This window comes from Meles meles, chromosome 5 (assembly GCF_922984935.1).
Source record: "Meles meles chromosome 5, mMelMel3.1 paternal haplotype, whole genome shotgun sequence".
Lineage (NCBI taxonomy): Eukaryota > Metazoa > Chordata > Mammalia > Carnivora > Mustelidae > Meles > Meles meles.
This window is the reverse complement of record NC_060070.1, coordinates 779,689-803,853: the sequence shown is the minus strand read 5'-3', so window position 1 is coordinate 803,853 and position 24,165 is coordinate 779,689. Positions and strand designations below refer to the sequence as shown.

Below are 24,165 nucleotides of genomic sequence, written 5' to 3'. Positions count from 1 at the left end.
TGCGTCCTCCCGCCGCGCCGCCGCCCGGAATCGGAAGTGACGGAGGCGCAGCGGCCCGGAAGCCGCCCTTGGACGCGCGCTTGGAGGGCGCGGCGCGCGCAGTGGTACGGGCGGGGGAGGGGTCGGCTGCTCCCGGCCGGCCTCCGTCGGGTCTGCGCCTGCGCGGCCGTGCACGCGACCCTGACCCCTGGGACACGCCTCTCGGGAGGGGACGCGCTGTCGTCTCTCCGGGCGCCGAAGGCTGCGGGGGCCCGACGAAGCGCGTTGCCTTCCGCGCGGGCGGGATGAGCGTCGCCCCGCAGCGGCCGCTGCCTGCGTCCCGGGGCCGCGCCGTGTCGGGGTCCGTCCTCGGTGCCGGCCGCGGCGCGGTGAGTGTCCGGGCTGTGGTGCGCGGCCCGGGTCGCTCCGGAACCGGCGCGCGAGCCTGGGCCCGAAATGCTGCCGGAGCGCGAGGCCGCTTCGGGTTCGGTTCGGCGTCGGTCGCGGGCCGCGCGCTGGGCCGGGCCTGCAGCAGGGTCGCGGCGGCGCGGGTCGGGAGGAGGGAGCGAGCTCCGTGGGGCCGGCACCGCCGCGAGCGCCAGCCCCGGCCCGCGCTGGGAGCGTCGCCGCTGGGGCTGGGCGGACGTGGCGCCGGCGGTTCTGCGAGGCCGACCTCAAGGAGCCGGCGTTGGGCGGCCGGTGCCGGCTCTGCGGGGCGCGGGGGCCGAAGCGGGCTCCCAGCGGCCGGGAAGACTGTGGACGGCCCGGCCGCTGCGGGCGACAGGCCCCACGGACACAGGCGGGGGCGCCGGCGGGAGCGGGAGCGGGTCCTGCCGTCCCCTGCAGTCCCCTGCCGTCCCGCGGTCCCTGGACAGCCGCAGCGTCCCCGCCGGTTCCGCGCGGTCGCCGGGTCTGTGGAAGCTTGGTCGGCGGGGGGGCTGCGGAGACCCGCAGGTGAGGCTTCTGGGGACGGGGTGCGGAGTAGGGCGAGCAGCTCCCGGTGACCGGCTTCCAGGCCAGGGGGCTGCTGGGGCTGCGTCCGTCCTGTTGGCCGCGGACTTGACCCAGCAGGTGAAGACCCCGCGGGGACCTCGGTCCCAGAGTGTGACTCGTTTGCGGGCTTACAAGATGACGTTAGTGTCCTGGGATAATTAGGAGGATTGGGGTATTATTGAGCCCTCCTGTAAAAGCGGGTTTGCTGCTGCTTACTCCACACGAGCAGGCAGAGTATGCTTTTTACTTGCCTTTTCTTTCATTGTGCTTGATTTTCTGCCTTTCCGTTCCCCATTTTAAAAAACTGCTCACTTTGATAACTTAGGGACAGGGTACGGTCGCCGAAAGGAACAAAGCACTATAAGATGGACGTGTCAGCTCGCATCTTCACAGATGGTATTAATAATTTCGTATCTTCAACATTTGTTTGAAAAATGTACGTAAACTGTCAATTAACATTTAATTAGAGCGTTTTGATCGCGCAGCTCGGATAGCCAGCCAGTGTGCTAGCCGCAGCCGTACCTGAGTACGCACTGCGCTGAAGATGGCCTGGGGTTTTCTGGTGACTTGAGTATACAATTGTTACTCTGTTTTTACTTCTTTTTAATAGTGTCTTCTGTGTTTCATATTTCAGATGCTGATAGAGGATCCCATCACCACTTGTCTTTCTCCCCCCGTCCATGATATGATCTGTAAACTCGGGTTTGAAGTCGGAGAGAATTGGGATATCAACCGCATTGTAACTCAGAGCGGGGACGTGTGCTGGCAGACCATCACAGCCTGTGTGATGTACACGCAGTCAGGTCTGTGTGCTCTCTGCACCCAAGCACGTCGTCTTGACTCTGAAACTTTCCTTTCTGTCCATTGTTTCTCTAGTTAGAAGTTGTTACAATACAGACGGAGCTCAGAACAGGAGATGGTCAGGTGACACGGGAGGGAATGAGGCCAGAGGAGCACAGGAGGGAGAGGGAGCGCTGAGCCAAGGAAGCCCTGTGTGAGGAGGAGGCCGCGGGTGGCACAGTCTCACTCCAGGCCAACAATTCGTGGGAGAGAAGGAAGTAGGAGTGCTGGGAAGTCTGGATAGGAAGGGACCAGTAGGATATTACGCGGCCGTCTTCAGTGTTCCAGGCTTTATTGTTCATTTTTGAGAGCAGGGAAGTGGGTTGGGAAATTTGATAATGGAAAAATTTCAAGTGAACATTCCCTGGCCCAGCAGTTTCATCCCAGGAATTTGTAAGACAGGCGCTCTTGCAGGGACAGAAGAGCACCGTTTGGGTCTACTCTTGGTGCTGATTATAGCAGAAATCGAAAGAAAAAAACCCAACAAAACCCAGACATTGGAAACAGCCAGACGTACAGTGTCACTCTGACGGAGGCACACAGGAGAGCGTTATGCGGTGGTACGATGGGTTGAGAAGGGGTTGAGAAGCCCGTCTCTCTGAACCATGTGGCTAAGTGAGAAAATGGGGGGGCGTATAATTGTATTTGCTTCTGTATGTGTAAATGCTTCTAAATGCACCCCAGAAATTAGTAACTGTAGTTGCTGTAGGAAGGAGAACTGGGTGGCCAGAGGGAGACCTTCATCCGCTTATACTTTTTGGGTGTGAACCGTGTGAATGTTGCTTCAAACTTACCAAAAGAAACAAAGAATTCGTATGTTCTAAAATAACGTCATTAGAAATCTCACGGTCTAATAATGTCAAGTAAAAAAATCCGGTTAAAATATTACACAGTATAAATCTGATTTTGTATAAACTTACATACAAGTAAAGTGAAGAAAATATTTTCTCTTGATTAACCTTTTTGTATTTTCCAAAGCCTACTAAGTGTAATTTTGTTTTCTTATCCGATGAGTGCGGGCGCCTGGGGGCTCAGCGGGGTAAAGCCGCTGCCTTCCGCTCAGGTCATGATCCCAGGGTCCTGGGATCCAGCCCCGCATCGGGCTCTCTGCTCAGCGGGGAGCCTGCTTCCTCCTCTCTCTCTGCCTACCTGTGATCTCTGTCTGTCAAATAAATAAGTAAAATCTTATTATCCAATGACCGCTACGTAACTTACTCCCACAGTATTGGGGTAGCTTTATCACAGCTCAACTAGAAGCCGGTTGTTGATTTCATGGACACTTCCCGGTTGAAGTTTGTGTTCTGATGCTCTAGGCACTTTCCTCACCTCACGTGGAGCTGTGGCACTAACACCTCTCTTCTTTTCCCTGCAGCCCGGAGCCTGGACTACCGGGGCAGCGTGCGGCTACTGGGCCCCGTGTGTGAGGCCGTCCACTCACATTTGTTATCTCTGACCAAGGGGCAGTTTGAGACTCGATATGCGCCGTGGCTGCAGTGGACAGCTTTTCCAGAGGTTTGGCTTGTGAATAACCTTTAGAAGTGCCAGGCTTTGGAGGGATGCCTGGGTGGCTCAGTTGGTTAAGAAGTGCCAGGCTTTGCAAAGTTTGCGCAGAGGCCCTGGTTACCTGCTTATCTTCCGTCTCCTCCATCCGCTAAGCCCACCACCTGCGGAAGGGCTTGAGGGTTTTGAGGACTATTACGCAGTAGCCATGGCCCAAGCCAAGAAACATCCTTGGGACAAAGGAAGTTTTGGGATGCGTCATCCATATGGGGGGTCGGGGAGTAGCTGGGTGTGCGGCTGTTGGTCTTGGGGCACATGCGAGTGGCCCGCTCCGGGAAGGGAGCAGAGACCTCACGGACAGACAGGGCGTTCTTTAGACAGTGCACAGGGAAGCCAGGTGGTTTGTGGAGGGGCATCGAAGGGAGGAGATGAGTGTGGGCCCAAGCCCCGGCCTTGTTTGGGTCCAGCCATCGCACTTGGCGCGTGTAAGGAGCACAACGGGGCGGTGACTCTGGAAGGTCCTCCTCTAAAGTACTTCGCACTTCCTGGTGTAGGTGGGAGGGTCGCTGCTTCTCCCCCTTCTGACGGCTCTTACCCGGCAGGCTGAGCTGCCTCCGCTTATCGGCTTAGAGCTAATCAAAATGGGAAATGAGATTGAGATCAAAACAGCTGACTTTCCAATTTATAGTTAGTCAGATTTATTGCTTTCAGTGAACGTTTAAATGAAAGGGAAGAAAGTTCAGAACTCCTTAGATGTTGAACAGTTTTCGATTGTTTAGGTATTGTCATAGTTGAGTCTTGAACAGTGCAGGGCAGGGTGCCCAGCCCGTGTGCAGTGGCGGGGCCGCACGGAACGTGGACTCCCTCGGATCCGAGCTGCTCACAGCCTCCCTGACCGCAGGCCTTACAGATGATGCAGATAGTGGGTCAGCACGTGTTCTGTATGTTCTGTGCCTCGTTACTGTGTTCGTACAGTGAAGTCAGCTCGAGAGAAGCGACTAAGAAAATCGTGAGGAAGAGAAAAATACACTTACAATACCGTACTGTGTTTGTGGAAAAACTCGACACGTAAGCTGACCTGTGGAGTCCAAACCCGTGTCCAGGGGTCAGCTGTGTATGTGTGTAGAAAATGTGCACCTGTACCGAAAAGGTCATGAAAATATACCAGTCGAAACCTTGAGAAGTTTGAGTTTCATAGATAGTATTGCTTGAGAAATGTTTCCTGCTGATCACAGATTCTGACGTATGTCTTACTCTACAGTTATTTCCTGAAATATTTGCTGCTTTGGAAAGCCTCCAGGGTCCCGCCATCTCTCTTGGCTTAATGAAGCTGACGGCGTGTCTAGAACGGGCTTTGGGAGATGTAAGTATGAGAACTTTCTCTCACTCAAGTATGCGAACGAACATAAAGCTTTTACAGCTGTCCTCAGATTTCTTGATTTTCGTTACTGTTTTCTTATGAAATTAATCATTTGGCACGACTGTTTAGTATTTTTCTTTTTGAATGATTATGAAATCAAAATATTGGTGTCTTTGGTGCTTTTCTCTCTCATTTGTGCAAACAGTGGTTTTATGCGTGCGTTTCTCTGCGTGTTGTCCGGCCCGTCGCGGGCAGCACAGCTCAGACGCGCTCCTGTCTGCTCCGCAGGTGCTCGTCCTGCTCGGGAAGGACTGCCCCTTCCTTCTGCGAGACCTGCTTGCGTCTGAGGAGCTTGCCCAGGTCTTCGGGCGGCCTGTGGTGAGTTGTTGGCCTGAACCTGACAGAGGAGACACGGCACAGAGCCACTCGTGGTAGCTCGACTTGTGTTTCTCAGAAACTGATGCCTACGGGAAAGCGTTCGTGAGAGCTGTAACTCGAGCGCTTTCTCCTTTCACACCGCCCCTTTCAGAATTGCCACTTCCCGCCACAAGACCGTGTGTTTTCCTGAGTCTTAGTGTGGTCTGCTAGCTTGTGGGGGGAGTTTGTGGGGGGATGGCCATGGGGGCCAGTTAGCGGAACAGTTTGAACTCATTTAGGGAGTGATACTAAAGCTTTATCCTAAAGCATCCATTTTTTTAAAGATTTTCTTTATTTACTTGACAGACAGAGATCACAGGTAGGCAGAGAGGCAGGCAGAGAGAGAGGAGGAAGCAGGCTCCCTGCTGAGCAGAGAGCCCGATGCGGGGCTCGATCCCAGGACCCTGAGACCATGACCTGAGCTGAAGGCAGAGGCTTAACCCTGAGCCACCCAGGCGCCCCAGTATCCATTTTTTTTAACCTGCAGGAATTTATTTCCTTTTGCAACTGTTCATGCTTACAGTGAAAAAATACTAGATGTCAATTTAAAAACATGAAGAGCTGTATCCTTTGTCAGAATCTTGTCCAGGCCACATGACCGAGGCTGTTTAATGCATAAGCTTTGGGTCCCGCTGCAGGAGAACACAGAGAGGCAGGCAGAGAGAGAGGGAAGCAGACTCCCTGCCGAGCACGGAGCCCAATGCGGGGCTCGATCCCAGGACCCTGAGATCATGACCTGAGCCGAAGGCAGAGGCTTAACCCACTGAGCCACCCAGGCGCCCTTAGCTAAGAGAGTATTATTACGATTACTAGTAGTAGGCGTTATTATTCAAGTATTAAAAGTTGGTGTGAGCGTGAAGAGTTTCTGGAGTTGCTTGGAGGGAGGGGCTGGTTGCCAAGGGTTCTGATGCTGAGTTGGAACGCCTCTTTGTAACTTCCGCTCTGGGTTGTCCTTGAGAGAAATTCAGCATTTCTGCATCTGTTTCCTCCTCTCACTCAGCAAGGGTCCTTCAGACTCCTGAAGACAGCTTTCGTTCCTTCCCCGCATCTTCTGGGGCCCCCCTCTTCCTTATCATGTAACTTGGTTTTGAGTTCTCTTAGTCTCTGCATATCCTCCATCTTTCCCAAACGTGTCCCAAAGTGTGGTGCTCCATACCGAGAGTGAGCCCGGGGAAATGCACGAGCCTTGCCGTCCAGTAGCCAGGATCCCCATCATTGGCGTCTTTGTAAGTGAAGGGACAGGAGCATGTGAATGCTGAGCCTCCAGCCAATGGCCAAGTAGGGGAGGCCTGGGCTCGGGGCGTCCGTGGGCCAGCCGCTCCTCGGGGCCTGCCGTCTGTGGATCCTCTGTTCCCTGCTTTGTGTTCTGTGTTACCTAGTAGTCGGCACACGGGAGGTGCAGGATGAGAACAGCCTAGCCTGGGACAGACCTTGTTCACCTCTATGGCTCGTGGCCCCCGAGACCTCGCTTTTAGGTCTCCGTGCTTGCCTTCCTCATCTGCACCGTGGGATTATTGGTAGTGCCCTCCTCACAGGTTATTCTGAGGAGGAAGGAGTAGTAAATACACAAGATGTGTTTGGTGTGTTAAGCGCCCAGTAAACGTTGTCGGAATACTGTTCCTATTACTGCTGCTGCCGTAAGCCAGCCGGAGTGTTGGGTCTGCGGAAAAGACTAAAGCAGACGTTCTCCACTACTCCGTCGGTTTACTCCGTGGTCCGTGACTTTGAACTCTCCGGTAATCTGTTCTTAACCTGCTCAGATGGACGTGCTGAAGGTCTTCGTCGGATCCCCATGTGGACTCAACTTGCGTAACGTCCTGTGGCATGGGTTTGCCTCCCCTCATGAGATCCCGCCCAAGTACGTTGCTACAAAAGTAGTTTTCTCTCTTCTTTGAGATACTTGAATTTGTTTGTTTTATCTTGAATCTTATCATGGAAAGGTATGTTTTGGGAAAGATGAGAGTTTTGACACAGAAACTTGATAAGATCAGACTGAGGCCATTAGACACCTGGCGTGTGACAGGGTTGGGACCCACGGAATTCCAGCCCAGAGGCAGCCGCTCGCGGAGGTGACAAGAGCCGCCGCCTGCTGGGGGTGGGAGACCCCGGAACTGTGCTTGTGGGCTCCCAGCCCCCGCGTAGCTGAGTTCCCACAGCCGGCGAGTTCCCTACCGTTGAGTGGTGGTGTACTTTCTTAATTTTAAACTTGCTCTTTTGGAAGTAAATCTCTTTATGTGCATGACCGTCTGGTTTTCTCACGGATCCTGTGGTGTTTTGCTCTAGGTACTGTTCAATGATGATGCTCTTGACCGCGGGGTTGGGCCAGCTGCTGAAGAGCTACTTGGAGCAGTCGGAACTGGTGCTGGCACACCGCGCCCCCGTGGCTCTCGCAAACCTGGAGGAGATGATTGTGTTCCCCGGCAAGTGCCGCACCTCACAGCTTCCCTTGAGGAAAGGGGGTAAAGTCAGGCAGCAGCGCGGGGACATGAACCCTTTAGATAGACTCCATGCTCTCCAGAGGCTGGAGAATGTGAAGTTTCGACGCTGCTTAAACTTCGTTACGTAAATTCTCACCTCTTCCCGCCGCGCCCCTGGGTTGTGCTGGGGAGTCAGAGTCGTGGCTGCGTGAATCCGTTAGTCGTGTTAGATGTGGTCCATCCTGCAGCTGTGTAGACATCCAGGCGGCTTAGGACCGTTTGGTGACGCACATTCCCTTCTCCTTTGAGCTCTCCTGCTTTTGTGTGCACAGTCATGATGCCAGAAAGGTCAACAGCCTAGTGGTCTCCTCCTCTGTCCTCTGTTAGTTTCTGTGACAAAGCCATTTACCAAATTAGCGGGGCGGGGGACACGACCTTTCCGAGCCTGCTCCTTTCCCAGTGGTCAGAGGAGCTGTAGGGCTGTGTGTCTGGTGTAAGTCACGGTCGGGACAGCCCAGCTCGCTGGAGTCCCAGCAGGCTGTGCCCGTTTGTGCCTCGGACCCGTGGGTGGTCTGGTGACTGCCAGTGATGTATGCTTCTTCAGACTCCACTTTTTAGAGCAGGTTTCTGTTCGGAGCAAAATGGATCAGGAGGCGCCGAGGTGCCCACACACCCCCGCAGCGTCCCCCCGCAGCGTCCGGTTGTCGCCGGGAGGAACCCGCACGGACGCGCCCTCATCAGGCAGAGCCCGCAGCTCACCTCAGGGTCCTATTCCTCTGTCTCCTGAAAACCTGTCTTTCCTTGGCCAGCGCGGCCAGCCCTGACGGCCTCCTCACAGCTGTGGCCTGAGTCGCTAAAGGGGCGGTGGTGCACGTCCCTCTGCCCCCGGGTGCCACGGTCACCTACGACTCCGGGCACCCCGCCTCGCGTCTGCCCACGCCATCCTTCAGTGGATGAGGGTGATTGTTCCTTCGCAGACGTCACTCCCGAGGTACTTGGCGTGTTAGAAGACGTGATGAGGAACTCCACTTTCGTACCGAAGGTCATGATGCCGTACTGGGAAGCTGCGCTACTCAGCTTCCGGTCACACAGGTAAGTGACGAGGCTGGCCCCTCTCTGGGAGGGCCGAGCTGAAAACACCTTCACAGTGTTGACGAAGTCCCTGCACGTCCGCCTTTTGGTGCAGTCGATACTGACAATCATTGTTCGGAATCAACTTTTCGATGTCAGTGGAGTTGTTACTATGAGAGAACCGTGCGTCCCGTGTTAACGAATCCTGCGAGGAGCAGGAAGGTTCTACTCTGTCTCCTGGGGAGCAACGTCGATGCCTGTGGACGCCGTGAGGTCCACAGCCTTTGCCTCCCTTCGGGTTCTGCTGTCTGGACGTTCATTTGTGCCCTGGATACCCGCCCAAATGCTGGAATTTGAGTGTTTCTTACAAGTGGTGGGAAGAACGGGGCAGATCTCTGATGACATTTTATTCTAGAGATTCTTGACATGTTTCCTCTCACGTCAGAACAGTGGAAAATAGATTTAAACTCGTGGTCTAAGGACACGGCGATTCCGCGCGCTCGTGTTGGCAAGCGCTGCCGCCCCGCCTTGCCCCGATCACAAGTTGGCAATGTCTGGATCAAAGGACCATTCCTTGGGGTCGGTGCCGGTGTTTACTTTGAAAGCTCGTGCTTTGCCCATTTTCCTGCAACTTCACAGGTTTGCTGACTGTGCCGTGTTGTTACTGACGCAGCTGGAGGCGGGACTTAGGAGAGTTTTTGCCGCCGTTAACCAGTGTCCGAGAAGACTTCTGACCGCTGAGGTACACGTGCTGTGGGGGTTGGTGGTTGTCGCTGTGCTGCGTTTTCTCTGCTGAATCAAAAGTTTTTAAGACCTTAGTTTTGTTTACCCTTAAATGAATTTTTTAGCCAAGAATTCTCTTTGGAAGGCTTGAGTGTCATTCCTTACGGGTTTCTGTTACGGTTTTATGTGACGTAAGTCTTTGTGATTGTTTCTGGTGGTTCGGTATTTTCAAGTGTCTCAAACTCGTCATAAAAATAGAAACCACGTGTTTCCTGTCTGTAGCCCTTACTGTCACGTAGCCTGGGAGCCCCAGGAGATGGCCCTGTTGAAGGACACCCCTTGCTCTGGGCCAGAACTGCCAGGGAGTCTAGGTGGAGGCTCTGGGTGGCCGTGTGCCCGGTTGCCGACAGGCTGCAGGCGGGCAGAGCCCCGGGGCGTGTGGTCGAGGTGAGCACCAGTGGCCGCCCTCCCTGGAACTCGTTACTTTCGCTTGGTCAGCTTCCTCTTTCCGCCTCTGTCCAGCGGCGTCGCTCAGAATTCCGTTCTCGGCCCTGTGCCCCCTGGATCTGCCGCCAGGAGATCTCACTCCCTCCCACGTCTTAGCCACCTCACTGCCCCGGGGACGAGGACTGGAAAATAGTTTGAACCTAATGAAACGAAGGCCCGACACGCAGAGCCGTAGACGCACCAGGGTGGCGGCGGGACAGCCGACTGGAGCGTGAGAGGCCGCTGCCGTCCCCGGCCATCGTCTCCTCTCACTCTGCTCATCCAGCTCCCAAGTTAGGACCCCACTTGCTAGACGTTCTCAGACATTCTAAAAATCTCGCTCTTCCTCCCACAAATTTCTTCTCCCGAGTTCCTTATTACCCTTGCCCACTCGGGCGCTGGGCCCCAGCCACCCGCACCCCCTTGTGCTGCGTCCCCTCTGTCCACTCAGTGTCCAGCCCCGCCTGCCCGCTCTCAGTGCCAGGTGTCCCCAGCTCCTCTCCTGGCGATGAGTGTCCCTACATTCTTAGGGCCTCATTGCTTAAAACCCTAGCAGCTCCCCAACACCTGCTGCGAGCTCCGCGTGTGTTGGGGGCAGGTGCAAGTCGGAAGCCCCGCCTTCCTCCAGTCTGTCTCCTTTCGGATCCCTCCGGCATCACCGAGGCCCCTCACTGGTTCCCAAAGGTCTCTCCGCAGGCTTTGCCCGCTGTCCACATTTGACCAGTGGAGGCCACGTGACTGACCTCCCAGAGCCTCCGCTCCAGTGCGGCCGCTTCTCTGCCCTGCGCCCTGGTTTCTCTCCAGGCAGTTCTGCTCTGCCTTCGTGCATGTTCGTGCGGATTTCTCTGCAGGCCCCGTGAGAGTGCGGCACTCAAATCTGTGTCGCCTGGTGCCCTCGCCCGGTGCCTTTCCTGTCGGCCCCGGGCAGAGCCAGGCGGCGCCGTGCAGCGTCCGTGTCCCCGCAGAGAGTCGAGCCCCGGCAGTCCCAGCTCTCGCTCGCGTGTGCTTGGGATGACCTCCCGGCGGCATAAACGGATTTGGTGACTTGCGTGTTACTTGACCACACGTGACGTTTTAGCACAGAGTGTCTCGGACTGTAGGGCAGGCTCTTGTTGGGAACAAGCGTGGCACCGGTTCATTGATCAGCTCTTCCGTAAGGCAGCCCGCCTGTGCACGTGCCCTGTGTACCAGGCTGTGAAGTGCGGTGCCCGTGGGTGCTGTTGGCTGAGCGCTTCCAGCAGGAGCTTTCCCAGGTCAGTGGAAGGTCGGGGGAGGAGGAAGACTGTGTGACTGTAGGGGCGCCTGGTGGCTCCGTGGGTTAAAGCCTCTGCCTTCGGCTCAGGTCGTGATCCCAGGGTCCTGGGATCGAGCCCCGCGTTGGGTTCTCTGCTCAGCGGGGAGCCTGCTTCCTCCTCTCTCCACCTGCCTCCCTGCCTGCTTGTGATCTCTGTCAAATAAATAAAATCTTTAAAAACAATAATAATAAACAAATAAGACTGTGTGACTTTAAGAAGCTTATGTGTGAGGGGTGAGAGATAGGGCTTTTCCACCAATTCCTTAAAATAAGATAGAAGTTAATGCACGTGGTTCACGGAGGTCCGTGAAAAGCTCAGTATTTAGTAGGGGAAGGCTCCAGGGTCAGCCATAGAGGTTTGGGGGCTAAAGATACAGACCTCGTAGCATCTTGTGTCACAGCAGATGTTGACGGGAATTTAACGTTGAATTGAAAACAGGTGAGCAGGCATTGGTGAACAAGGCGCTGTTTTGAGAGCTGGCGTCCACAGAATGCCGGCTTCGTCACAGTGTGTATCAGATCTTGCTGAATTCCCCAGCAGCCTGTCGAGATGGGCACTGCTCATGTCCCGTTGGCAGAGAAACCTGTGAGGGGTGTTGCCCGGGGTCTCACCTCCGGCGAGCATGGAAGCCAGGAATGGATGTAGAGGCAGCCGGCTCCGAGCCTGTGTCTGTAGACGGGACCGATTACACGGGGAAGTGCGCAAGACAAGCCCTTTGTGCAAGAGCATGTCCAGCTGTGCTCACTTGCATGCACGTGTGTGTGTGTGAGTCCTGTGTGACGGGAAGAGCCTGAGCCGAAGCGTGCGGGAGGGGAGTTTGCACGGGGCCCCACTGCCATGGTCACCGTAGTCTCGCGTCTGACGACGTGCTGCGGGGCCGGTGACGCTCTCCCCAAAGTGCTGCCGGGTCAAGACTTTTTTCAAAAAACGGTTTCAGTTCTTGGCCGTATACTAGAATTGTTTTTTCTCTTGAGTAACATCACTCTACTTACATTTTGTTTTGTTTGTTTTCTTTCCTTTTCTGAAGTCCACGGCTCTCTATACCACCTTTGATGAAGTAAGTAACTTACGGAGTTTCTAGAAACGAAACATTGTTTTTTACTGCCCAGGAAATAGCGATAGTCATATATGCAAAAAAGTGCACTTTGTTCCAGAATTAAGTGTAGTTTTCAGGCTAATTTTGAGATCCAGTGTGGTTAACCTAGTTTCTGAAGGTATGGAGAGAACAACGTTGGACCATGCCAGGAGATACTAATACTGTGTGCTATGATTATTGGAAGGCTACGTTTTAGAACTAAGATTAACGCTCGTTTTGCCCATGAAGTGAACAGGAACTTGTTGTAAGTGTAAAGCTGATGCACGTAGTCTGTGAATTGGGTGTGTCATTCTGAAGCTGGAAATCTCGAATAGTAAAAGTTGCCATTGAAAATGTCTTTTTTCACTGAAGAGTAGAGAGGCTAGTGTGTGTGTCTAACCCTGGGTAGTAATTCTGCAGCCCGAAGTGTGATTTCACAGAGGTAGCCTCCCCGAGGAGACAAAGGGAGCCTCTCTGTGGAGAGGGTTAGGGGTTTAGGTTCCTCTGCCATTAAGATAACTCTTAGATCCCTTAGGAATGGGTGGGGGGCGGGATTAAGCAATGTGTGCGTTCACCTGTAGATTTCATCCCGTTAGGTGAATAATTTGCTATAATTTAACACACGTGAGGTGCTTGATACTGTGAGGATTGAACGAAATAGTGTAGTTACATCTGTCCAGGATTAAGGTCTGTAGGCTTGGATCGGGTGGTTGGGTTCCAAACTGGTGTGTTAGGAAGTGACGTGCAAAGTGATTCTGATGTGTGCTTCTGCACGCACACGCACGCTCTCACATGTGTGAACACGCAAACAGAAACACGTAAGCACACACGAATACATACATGTGCGCACGACCACACATGCACACCCACACGTGTGATACAGAAACACGTGCGCAGACACGGACAGGTCCGCAGAAGTAGGTGCGGTACACACAGCGCATGCGCGCACACACCGACACACACACCCCGGCCCCGTACACGCGGATACAGCTCTCGGTAGACGTCCGGGCACATCTGTGCAGGTAACCCATGCATACACGATCTACCCGTCGTCACACACGCATGTAAGTGAACACAAACCCTGTATGCACGCACGAGATAGGTGTGTTCGCGTGCGGTCCTGCGGGCATCCTGTCGGTCAAGAGAACAGGTAGCTGCTGTGACTCTGAGACAAACCTTACCTCCTTTGCTTCGGGCTCTGGCGGCGTGTTGTAAGCACGGAGGCTGCGTCTTCTGACCCTGAAGATTCTGTGTGTATACGGGTATGCGTCGATTAACTAATGTATTTATTTTTGGTGTTTCAGATACTGGCAGAACACTTGAATGACAGTAAAGTCAATCAGCTTCCTCTTTTCCTTGGAGAGCCTGCGATGGTAAAGTGCTAGGCCTTTTCCCATCTGATACTCGTCCGCTTACGGATGGGATGAGCACGTCTCCAAAATGAAGCTCCCTCTGGGCTGGGATGTGCTCACGGAGAGCACTTCTGAACCACCCCACGCTGTCTCCACGCCACGAGAGACATCTGAGAGAGGGCACTTAGGGGCTGCCAGATGGGGCAAGCAGGGGCTGTGTTCAGGCAGGAGTTCGGGGGGGGGTCGCACCCCGAGGAACGGCCGCAGGTAGAGACGCAGTTCCCCCGGGAGCCCAGCACACTACGTCCGCTTTAGGACTGATTAACTCTGTGAAGCTCAGTTTTCCTCGTCTCTGTACGTGGCACCGCTGTCCCTAGAGATGCCAGGCGTGGCCCATTCTTCCCTCCGTTAGCAAACTAACAAAATGTTCTCTCTGTTTGCATCCCGAAAGGAGTTTCTTTGGGATTTCTTGAACCATCAGGAGGGCCCTCGTATAAGAGACCGTTTAAGCCACGGGGAAATCAACTTACCTGAGTTTCCAAAAGAAGCGGCCAATCAGCTGCTTGCGTTTTCTGGGGCCCTTTTACTCCGCTTCGTTGATGAAGACCTGTCGGTGGCCTTCAAGGTAGCGTCCCGGGGAGAGAACCACCGCATGAGCCGTGTCCCAGCTGGGCCAGGATAGAGTGTGTTTCCAGATGTAATTGACCCTTAATCAACTTTTCTTTAAATTCGAGCCGTAGCGTGCCTCCCTCAGAAGCGCAGTGGCGACTTGATTTGATGACACGTGAACGTTTGCCGCAGCGCGTAAACCGGTGATCAAACCGAAGAACCGGTGTGGGACAGGGTTAACTCAGTGTGTCAGGACATTTTACAAATAACAGTTAAATTGGTCAGATGGAATATTTGCATGGATCGGTAAACTGATTCTTTTATTATCTTACAAATAATTCGGGGTAGTTGTTGATATTTTAATCTTGTTTTCAAATGACGCACGTCACAGTTACTGTAAAGATTGTTGAGAGGTTCAGACGAAACAGAAAACGTGGCAGGAAAGGTGACGGCACCCAGGAGCGCCTGCCGGCGGGGTGAGCGCTGTTCACGGGGTGGGGGGGGGGCGGGGGGGGGCGCCGCCCCGTCCCTCCACGCGGTGCGGCCAGAGGGAGAAAGCGGTGAGTGGCCGTGCGCCCCGCGCTTCCTGCCAGCTGCCGGCCATCGTCAGCGGTGCACCCTCGTGACGTGCACTGGTCCCCGTGGAAAGGGTGTGTTCTGACGGGTGGGGCGCTGCTGAGGACACGTCTCCAGTCGGCATCCTTGTTCCCTTGGGCGTGTGTGAGGGAATTTGCGCAGGCGCACTCTGCAGCACAACTTGGAAGCGATTCTTCTGCGAACAATTAATGTCTTTGCTCCGTCGTACGCATCTCTGCGGTTTGTTGGCTGTACTTGCCCGCCAGTGTGCGTCTTGCTTCTTACTTGTCTTGAAGTTTTGAGGTCTTTTCATTTTGGCATTTGGAATTATTCTTAAAAGGCCTTTTTGTTTCCAAAATTATAAACATATATGTGCATTTCCCTGGTACCTTTAAAAGGTTTTTTTTTCCATTTACATCTTTTGATCCAGCCGGAATCTATTTCATCTGGGAGTGAGTTAGAGAATCTGGTTTACTTGTTTTTATCTCTTTGTCGGTTTGTTGTTTTTTTTTTTTTTTTTTTTTTTGATAAAAGACCTGCAAGTTGGCCTGAGAGCATTTGGCAGACGGACATCTTTAAGTGTGTGCAGTGGGCTTGGTCTCCTTGTGTCTCCGTACTCACCTTTGTGAGAGTGCAGTGTCTGAAGGTTCCTTTCCCATCCCCCTTTTTCAGAATTCCCCCGCATCCTCCCCAGTAGGATTGTAGGCAAATTGCATAGTTACGGTGCCCACAAAGTCCAAGACTGACCAAGCAACAAACAGGAATGGCTCCTGATGGGTTCGTTTTGGGGAACTGATGGTTTTTACGATAGCGAACATCCTTCCCAAACGTCGTATCTCCGCATCCTCAGCCTCCCCTCCCTGAGCCCCCGAGCAAGCACCATCCGGAGACCAGAATCCTCCTCTCTTTGCACGTCCACATCGTGTGTCCCTCCCTCCACCGTAGCCTCTGTCCGCAACACTGCCGTGCCGTGTGCTGGGCCGAGCTGCCCCAGCCTCACCTGCCTCCCTCTGATGGCCCCTCATTCACGTGTCAGCGTAGCAGCCAGCGGGGTCCCCCGTAGGTCCTCCCCGCTCCTCCCCTCCACCCGCTCCGTCTTACGTCTCCGCGAGGCCACAGGGCCTCTTGTGAGGATCGTGAGTGGTGGCCGACCTGTGTGGAGGTCGGCCCGCCTGCCTCGCTTGTTCTTTGAGCGAACAAAAGCTTTGCGCCTGGATATTTGGTGACTCGCATCGTGCTGTGGAGAATTCTGGGGCGTTACTGCCCCTGCAGGAAAGCGACCGGTCGAGGACTGTGTGTAAGGTGAGTCAGCTGTCGGCTCACTGACTTTTCTTTCCGTTTCTGGTAGTTCTTAAATCAGCCAGCCTGGCTTTTCCGGCCACACTGTCATGGGAGCTGCGAAGCGGGTTATTTTTACTCGTTTCCAGCATTTGCGTGTTTAGCAGCATGACTCTCTCTTCGTTGTACTGATTTGTAATGTTTAAATTCCCGTTCTCTTTTTTTCGGAACTTCTGTGTGTTTTTAGTTGTTGGTTCAGAGTCTGTCTCCTTCTTTCCTGTTTCCGGTGTCACTGATTGCGACAAAGAGGAGATGTGGCCTTTGTTTATCGTTGTTAACTGGCTTCATTTGAAAAACTTCTGTTGTGACCACGTGACCACCGTGTCGGACCTGCTCCAGGGGAGAGTCCTGCTCTGTCAGAGCTGAGGGAACATGGGTGGGGGCCCTCGTGTGACTCAAACTCAGCGGGAGAAAACCGGGGGCCTGGCCACAGTCGCAGTGACCCTTGTCTGTTTTTTCCGAACCAGGAGGAAGCCGCGATCAGCTCACTGGCCGCTCTCGCAGACAGCTACCGTGCTCACGTCCACCCAGTCTCTCAGCTGAAAAAACAGGTGAGCCACACGTGGGCCATCGGGAGGGCTGCGCGCAGCTCCTGCGGCGGAGATGCCTCCGGGCCAGGCTGCCTGCCAAGCCAGACCTCAGGGTCACGACCAGAGGCTGCCACTCAGGAGTGTGGCCTTGGCCCCGCAGCTCTGTCCCTCTGAGCCTCAGGGCCCACATCCAGCAGAGGCAGTCATGGCAGTCTTGTGTCTGGTGATGGAGTATTTGAGTCCTGGCGGCCGGCGTGGCAGCTTCTCGCCTTAACTTGGGACCGCTACCCCACGTGCCGGTGGCAAAGAGCGGCAGTGTTCCTTTCACCGCGGGGGCCAGAGCGTTTCCCTTGTAAACTAGATGGTGCACACCCCAGACTTTTGAGCATTTCTGCCAGGAGGTTCCATATGGAAATGAGCTTGGTACTTTATTCTCCTCGTAGTGGGATATGAGTGTGCAAGGGGGAAGGATGGGGTCGTCTCCAAGAGTAGTGCGGTCGTGGCAGCTGCCGACGCAGACGCTCCTCCGTGAGCCTGCCTCTAGACGAAGCTGTGGGACCCAACGGAAGGGCTTAGGGAGTGATGTGCAGCGGCAGCTGGAGGAACTGCCCGAGACGCTGGCGTCTCATCGATGATGTTGTCGGAGAAGTAGCGTCAGTTAGCAGGGGCTGCCAGCAGTGACGTGCCGAGCGTCCCAGAGGTGTTGGACTCTCCCGGTGCTACGTGAGGGGCACATCCACCGCAGGTACCGGTGTCCATGGCTTCTGGTTCAGCAGCGAGGCATCGGGCTGCGGGGGACGACACCAGATGCCTGCGGCGTCTCGACCTGCTGAGTCAGGAGGGAGGAAGGGAAGGGACTTACAAAGAAGGGGGAACATCCCACAAGAATGAGAAGCTTCAGGAAGGCAGGCTTTGCCCGTAGACCTCTGCAGCCAACTCTGAAGCCTCACGAGCCCCCCTGCTCCTTGACTGCCGTTTCCACGGCCCTGGTTGAAGCCCCCTCCATGCCCCATAGGGGGTGTTCCCCACCGTCACTCTCCGCTGCAGCCTCCCCTCCATCCCGTGGTGTCTGCGCTTTCCGTTAGCAAGACGGCATCTGTCTCTCTGAGGTCCCGTTTCTGCTTGTTGCTGCTGCTGCCGGTACCCACAGGCATAGGTCAGCGTTCAGTTTGCTCACACTTTCAGGAGTCAGGCATTTGGCACGGGCTCCCCTGGTTTGGTGTTCCATCTGAGAAGATGAGACGTTGGTGCAGGGCTTCCCGGAGAACCAGGGAGAGGTGCCGCCCTTTCTGACCTGACTTCCAGCCTCACGCATCCTCACTTCCACCGTGTTGTCTGGGTGAAGGCCACTCACCAAAGAACGTCCCAGTCTGGGAGGGCGCGCAGGCCTCCGCTCTCAGCAGCGGGGCTGGCGAGAGTGTGCCTGTGTGGTCTGTGGCTCTTCGGCGCGCTTCCTGCCTCCCGCTCTCCCATCAGTTTCACTGCTCCGCTGACCTGGCTGTACTGAGTAACTGAGACCCACCGCCGCAGTTGAAAATGTAGGATCTGTAACAACTTCACCACTGTCAATCTCCTAGGAAGCGGTTGTGTGCATAATAGTTTGCAAACGTATTTTTCAGGCGGTTACTGTAACGTCTTTAAGAGCTGTAGGACGTTTTCCTCTCAGGTGCTGAGCTGCGAGAAGAGCCTCAGGGTTTGGCCCCTCCTGCCCTTGCCGGACGAGGCCGCCGGGTGAGTTCTGTCCTGGGGTCATGCAGACCTCACAGTCCCCAGTGGACGCCAGCCTCGGCCTGGGGTCTTGGCCATGCCCTGGGAAGACTTGCTAGGCCTCATGGGTGGGGCAGGCCACTTGGTGGGGGAGCAGGGGGCGCAGTGTCCCCGCTGAGGGCCCCGCTGGGTGGTGGGCCATTTGGGGAGACCAGGCGCACAGGAATAGGGGGCGGGCTTTGTGGGAAAGAGGATGGTATCCACTCGGAATATTTAGTGGGTGATCAGACACAGTATCTGAAGGTCGGGAGAGAAGTGGGGTTAGAGATTTTGGAATCGGGATATAGCAGGTCCGTGTTGTAGTAATAACACTTGGGTGGCTTGTTGCATATCTTTCGCCAACAACGGATGTTGCTTTTAGGGTATCGAATTGTTTACATTTACCATTGTCTCTGACGGTGGCTTTTTTGTTTTATTTTTGGGAAAACTAGTTGCAGGTTAAGTGAACCATTAAACAGTGCGCACAGGCACAGATTGGGCGTCTTCATCATCGTCCTATATCTGTCTCTTCTGTTTTTCAGATCAGCGGCTACTTCCGAAACACATGCCTGCGAGGCTTTTATCACAGAAATCCTGCGAGAGCTGCTCCGCCACCTGCCCGAGCGCGACAGCCTCGTCAGTGGCTGGGACAGCCTCGTCAGTGGCTGGGACGGCGTCTGCGCTGGGAGGTGAGTCTCCGCAGGCGCCCAGAGCCGTTGGAGTGCTCACCAGCCGCTCAGGGCCCACGCTCCGCTGCGTGCCGGGTCGTGACGTTTGCGAGCTGGCGGCAGCGTTTGACCCTGCTGTGGTCGCGCCGCCGGAGACCAGGGAGCCCAGCCTCCATGCTCAGGTGGTCAGAGCCCGATGACGCTCTCCTGCACGCTCTGCCCCCCACAGCAGAGCGTGTGTGTGTGCGCGTGAGACGTCCGCAGGACTGAGCACCGTGTGGAGCTGGCTGCTGCTCCCCAGAAGCTGACCCCCCACTGAGAAGCCACACTCTGATCCCCAGGTGGTCTGAGGCGATCCAGGAACTCTGCGACACCCCCGTCCAGACTCTGTTCTGTCCCAGAACCGTCCTGGAAGTGGTCACCGTGCTCCGAAACATCAGTTCCCGCTGCGCCTGCGTGTCCCACCAGGTCGCTGCCTCGGTGGAGCTGAGACACCGGCAGTGGGTGGAAAGGAGGCTGCGCTCGCGGCAGAGGCAGACCTACCTACACATGGTCAGCAGGTGTGTGGCTTGTTGGTTGGAGACGCCCGCCCGGCTGGGCTTCTGTCGGGACGCGGCTCTGACTTGTATTTGTGGAGGACGCTCCAGCAGACCAGGTTTTAAACCCTGTCGTGATTGTGGCTGGCCCAAGTGAGCCCCTAGATCTAACACGCCAACAGCAGGTTACCTGCGGTGTGACCATTCGGTTTCCTTACCTGGTGTGTATGTCAGGGTGTTCTCCATCCTTAAGAAGTTACCATTTTGGATAAATTCTATGGCATCTCTGTCTCTGAAGCTTTTAATGGGTTTTGCTTGGCTGCTTCTGGAAGGCGCACTCTGACGAGCAGGGTCGACGATGATGCCGGTTGTTACGTCCGTCCCCAGATGGTGTTCTTCAAAACAAAATCTCCATGGGCTTCCTGAGCGAGATAGTATCTTACTTTGATTGGAATGTCTTTGTGTCCTGGAGACACTGAACACATTTCCACGTTTGAACCATTTGTGTGTTTCTTCCTGTGAGAGCCCTTGACCAAGTACGAGACTGTAGGAGGCAGAGACCCAGACCCGGTGGGAGCGTTGGACGTGGGGCCGGCGACCTCCTGCCCCGAGCAGCGGCTGCTGGGAGGCTGGGTGGCAGCTGGCGGGTGCTCCCAGGGGTGGGGGACCCCTCAGGGAAAGCACCCAGCTGCCTTTTCTTGAGAAGTCTCAATTTAAGTTCCCTTGAGAAAGTTTTTTTTTTTTTCTTTTTAACATTTTTCCCCCCATTTTATTTATTTTTTCAGCGTAACAGTATTCATTGTTTTTCAACAACACCCAGTGCTCCATGCAAAACGTGCCCTCCCCATACCCACCACCTGTTCCCCCAACCTCCCACCCCTGACCCTTCAAAACCCTCAGGTTGTTTTTCAGAGTCCATAGTCTCTTATGGTTCGCCTCCCCTTCCAAATTTTTTTTTTTTTTTTAATAAGCATATAATGTATTTTTATCCCCAGGGGTACAGGTCTGTGAATCGACAGGTTTACACACTTCACAGCACTCACGATAGCACATACCCTCCCCAATGTCCATAGCCCCCTCCCCCTCTCCCAACCCCACCTCCCCCCAGCAACCCCCAGTTTGTTTTGTGAGATTAAGAGTCATTTATGGTTTGTCTCCCTCCCAATCCCATCCCTTGAGAAACTTTTCATTGATGAAAGTGCAGAATACTTAGGTTTGTCAAATTCTAACTTTCTTCCTCTTTTTTAGTGTTAAGCTTCTGTCCCCCATGCTTCACTTGATTTTATTGCTGATTGCCCTGGAACTGGTCAACATTCACATGGTTTGTGGAAAAAACCCCCGTGAATATCAACAGTATCTAAAGTAAGTGTGTTGTACGTATAAGAAATGAAACCGTTTTGGGGCGTCTGGGAGGCTCAGTGGGTTAAAGCCTCTGCCTTCGGCGCAGGTCATGATCTCAGGGTCCTGGGATCAAGCCCCGCATCGGGCTCTCTGCTCAGAGGGAAGCCTGCTTCCCCCTCTCTCGGCCTGCCTCTCTGCCTACTTGTGATCTCTATCTGTCAAATAAATAAATAAAATCTTTAAAAAAAAAAAAAAGAAACATGAAACCGTTTTAGTAAATGTAAGGGATTTTCACTTAAATTGGTTGTTTTATTTTTTTAAACCCACGTCATGGTTGGCTCTTTACTGTTTTCTCTGTGGATTTGGTGCAACTTTGTGAGCCCTTAAAACGCGCGCAGCGTAGGCTCACTGCAGAGCAGCCCGTGGGACGCTTGCGGAGGCTCCGAGTTCCTCTCTCTCGGGCTGGCTCTGCTGCTGCCGGGCAGGTCATCCTCGTGTCTGAAGCGAGTGTGAACGGACTGGCGTGTTCTCACAGAGACGTGGGCCCAGCTGGGAGCCAGGCGTCCACCACGCAGCGTTACCGGTCGGTGGCCCGGCTGACCCCGCCCCCACCTTGGCCCTGTTGACAGTGCGCAGGGGGCATGGTCTGTGGTGTGGTCTGCGGTGGGCCATCGGGCACGCCCCGGGGGAGCAGCCCCAGCGCTGCGGCCCAAAGCTCCGCACGGTGACCGCCGAGGTCACACAGACCTGCCAGATGCAAAGTCACCCCCAGCCGAGGACCGCTCTCTAGAGGAAGCACCTGCGGACTTCCGTCACGTTGCTCCTTCACCGTCAAGCTTGGAGACTTCCGGTCGTAGAGGTTGGGGACGTTCTAGCAAACTTGGCAAACAGGGGAGGATGTATGAAGTAGGAGCGCTCGGCTGTGGGGCTGGCCCATCGGAGAGAAGCCCAGGAGCCGTCAGACACACCCCTCAGGAGCGCTGCAACCAAGCAGAAGGTGTCTCCCCCGAGGCAGGGCCCCGGCTCAGCGAGGGCAGGCGTGGGACTCCTGGGGCCAGAGTGCGGCACCCCGGGGGGCGCAGGGCCTGCAGGCTCCCGTGAGCCGTTGTGTGCTCACGGGCATTTCATCCGTGCGTCTCTCATGCCTTGTCGGGAGCTCGGTCGTACCTGCTGCAACAGTTTGACAAGGGGTCAGGAGCGGGACTCGCCAGGGTCCGGCTGCCTCTCCAGGGATGCGTGCGAGTCAGCATCTCTTCCTCTGGCTTCTGTTCTCGCTTCTGTTTCATGTGTCGTTCTTTCTCTTGAATTTACAGGCAGAAATTAAGTAGCGTGCTTCAGTTTTAATCCCAGAAAGAAATGAAGAGTGCATTTAAGTCATTGTTGCATTTTATAATAAAATGAAGAAATTAATTTTTTTCATTAAAACAGGTTCTTAAAGTCAGTCTTGCAGTACACGGAGAACCTGGGGGCTTACACCAGCCAGCAGAAGAACAAGTGGAGCGAAACGATCAATCTTACACGCACAGCTCTACTGAAAATCTGGAATTTTACTGAGAAGAAACAAATGTTAATGCACTTGGCCAAGAAGTCTGCAAGTAAAGGAGTCTTATGAAAACACCTAGAAGTCAAGATGCTTTTGGCTACATCTGAAAACCGAGCCAGAACTGGGCTTTACCAGCGCGGAGATTGAAAAGCCACCGGTGGGGGGGTGGCAGGCTCTGTTTGATCAGGGATCAAGTTTCGTTTTTCTGCGGCCTCCTGAATGGCTGTTCCTGCCTTTGTGTGAAACCTAGGCTTGGTCCCCATACCATGACGCAGTGTCCAGGAGGAGCTTTTTACCCACGTGTCACCCAGAAAACTCTTGAAAACAGTCCGTGTGGCCAGGACCCTGCCCCCTGTGCTCACTGGCCGGGCTGGGTCAGCTCCACTCCTGAGATCCCACTGGGGCACAGAGGAGGAGTGTGGGCCAGTCCAGCCTCATCCTTGGAGCTGAGAGAGTAAGGTGGGGGGATGCAGATCCTCGGGGGCAGAGCTGCAGAAGGAGGTGGGGGTGGGCGGACATGGGGTGCCAGGCAGCAGGTGTGCCCGTCCGGTGTGGCCGAGAGCAGGAGCCCTGGCACGAGTCTGGGTGGGGAGCGGGGAGAGCTGCTGTGCGGGGAATGGGTGCTGTTAGCCCGGTCCTGCTTGCACAGCTGCGGGCTGTGGTTCTCAAGGGCTCTGGACACTGCAGTTGTCTGGAGCATCTGTCTCTGGTGACGGAAGCAAAGCCAGTGGCTCTCGGACCCGCTGTGAGGCTGTCCCGGACCTCAGGTCTGCATAAGCACTCGGCCGTGCACCGAGGATCGTGGCCTCTTCAAGGTCCAAACCTCCCAGGCAGGTTCTAGCCCAAGGAACAGTGTCTCCCCTGTGTGTCTCTGGAGTCTCTGGTGTTGGAGAGCAGTGCTGAAGAGACCTCAAAGGGAAGGGGTGGTGCTGTGGGACGACAGACGTTCCGGAGCATTCCGTCTGTCCCTTGGCCAGTTCGGCACCCACCACCCCCTTTTAAACCAAACTCCAGGTAAGGACAGAGAGAACCAAGCTTTTGCCCCGCCTTCTGCTGCAGGTGTAGACCCCAGATCCCACGTGTGCCAGCTTCTGCTCTTGGGACATGTTCTTTTGCAAGGGTCACGCTGTTCCTCGGACGGACTCTAGTTTAAATGAAAGTCGATGGGGTTAGCCCGTCTAAACTCTCCTGCTCTCGGAGCTGCGAGGGGAAGTGGTGGTGCGGAGGCGTCACCCAGCATGCGAGGAGAGGCCGGAGCTGCGGTGCATCTCGCTTCTGCCTCCGGCGGGCTGCAGAGGTTGCTGTCAGAAATCCCGTTTTCTGCAACTCATCCCATGTTCCTCCGCCCTCAGCGACTCGCTTCTGTTGGTGGTGGTCCTCCCCTGCGGGTTGACGCAGACTCCGCTCCTCAGGGGCCTCCAAGAAGCCTTCCTGGTGTGGGCCACTCGTTTTCCATCGGCTCTGATAGTGGGAAATGGGAATTCCGAGGGGCTTCCCAGAGGCTTCTGAATTCCAGACACTCCTGCCTGCCCCCGTCTGGCAGCCGGCTTGTCCCCAAGGGAGTGGGGCGCAGCGACCCAAGCTGTCAGAGTCAGCCGGCTTTGCCTTTTGGTTCATTGGCATGAGGCGTCCCGTGCAGCCAGATGGCCTCTCCGCCTGCAGGCCCCTGGGACGCCTGCGTCCGTCTGTGGAGTAGACCTTCCTCAGGAACAGACATGCGTGGATACTCACACCAGCAGGGCCCAGATTCTGAGACGCGCTGGTGGCTGG

The 24,165-nt window shown here is 55.0% G+C and overlaps 1 protein-coding gene across 5 annotated transcripts; it reads left to right on the top strand.

The window, feature by feature from the left end:
• The first annotated feature begins 129 nt into the window (after nt 1–129).
• ERMARD (ER membrane associated RNA degradation) lies at nt 130–23,910 on the top strand. 5 transcript variants are annotated; one of them, XM_046004366.1, is made up of 18 exons: nt 130–368; nt 1,607–1,775; nt 3,185–3,324; nt 4,574–4,675; nt 4,961–5,050; nt 6,850–6,947; nt 7,373–7,509; nt 8,484–8,598; nt 9,217–9,319; nt 12,109–12,138; nt 13,461–13,529; nt 13,960–14,133; nt 16,499–16,582; nt 18,228–18,292; nt 18,850–18,996; nt 19,317–19,535; nt 20,760–20,873; nt 22,281–23,910. In XM_046004366.1, exons 1-18 carry the CDS (start codon nt 285–287, stop codon nt 22,462–22,464), a joined length of 2,124 nt encoding a protein of 707 aa, XP_045860322.1. In that variant the 5' UTR covers nt 130–284; the 3' UTR covers nt 22,465–23,910. The 5 variants fall into 5 exon arrangements, with proteins under 5 accessions (XP_045860322.1, XP_045860320.1, XP_045860323.1 ...); XM_046004364.1 differs by having other exon boundaries at nt 7,373–7,548; XM_046004367.1 differs by lacking the exon at nt 22,281–23,910 and adding an exon at nt 20,959–21,000 and having other exon boundaries at nt 7,373–7,548.
• The last annotated feature ends 255 nt before the right edge of the window (nt 23,911–24,165 follow it).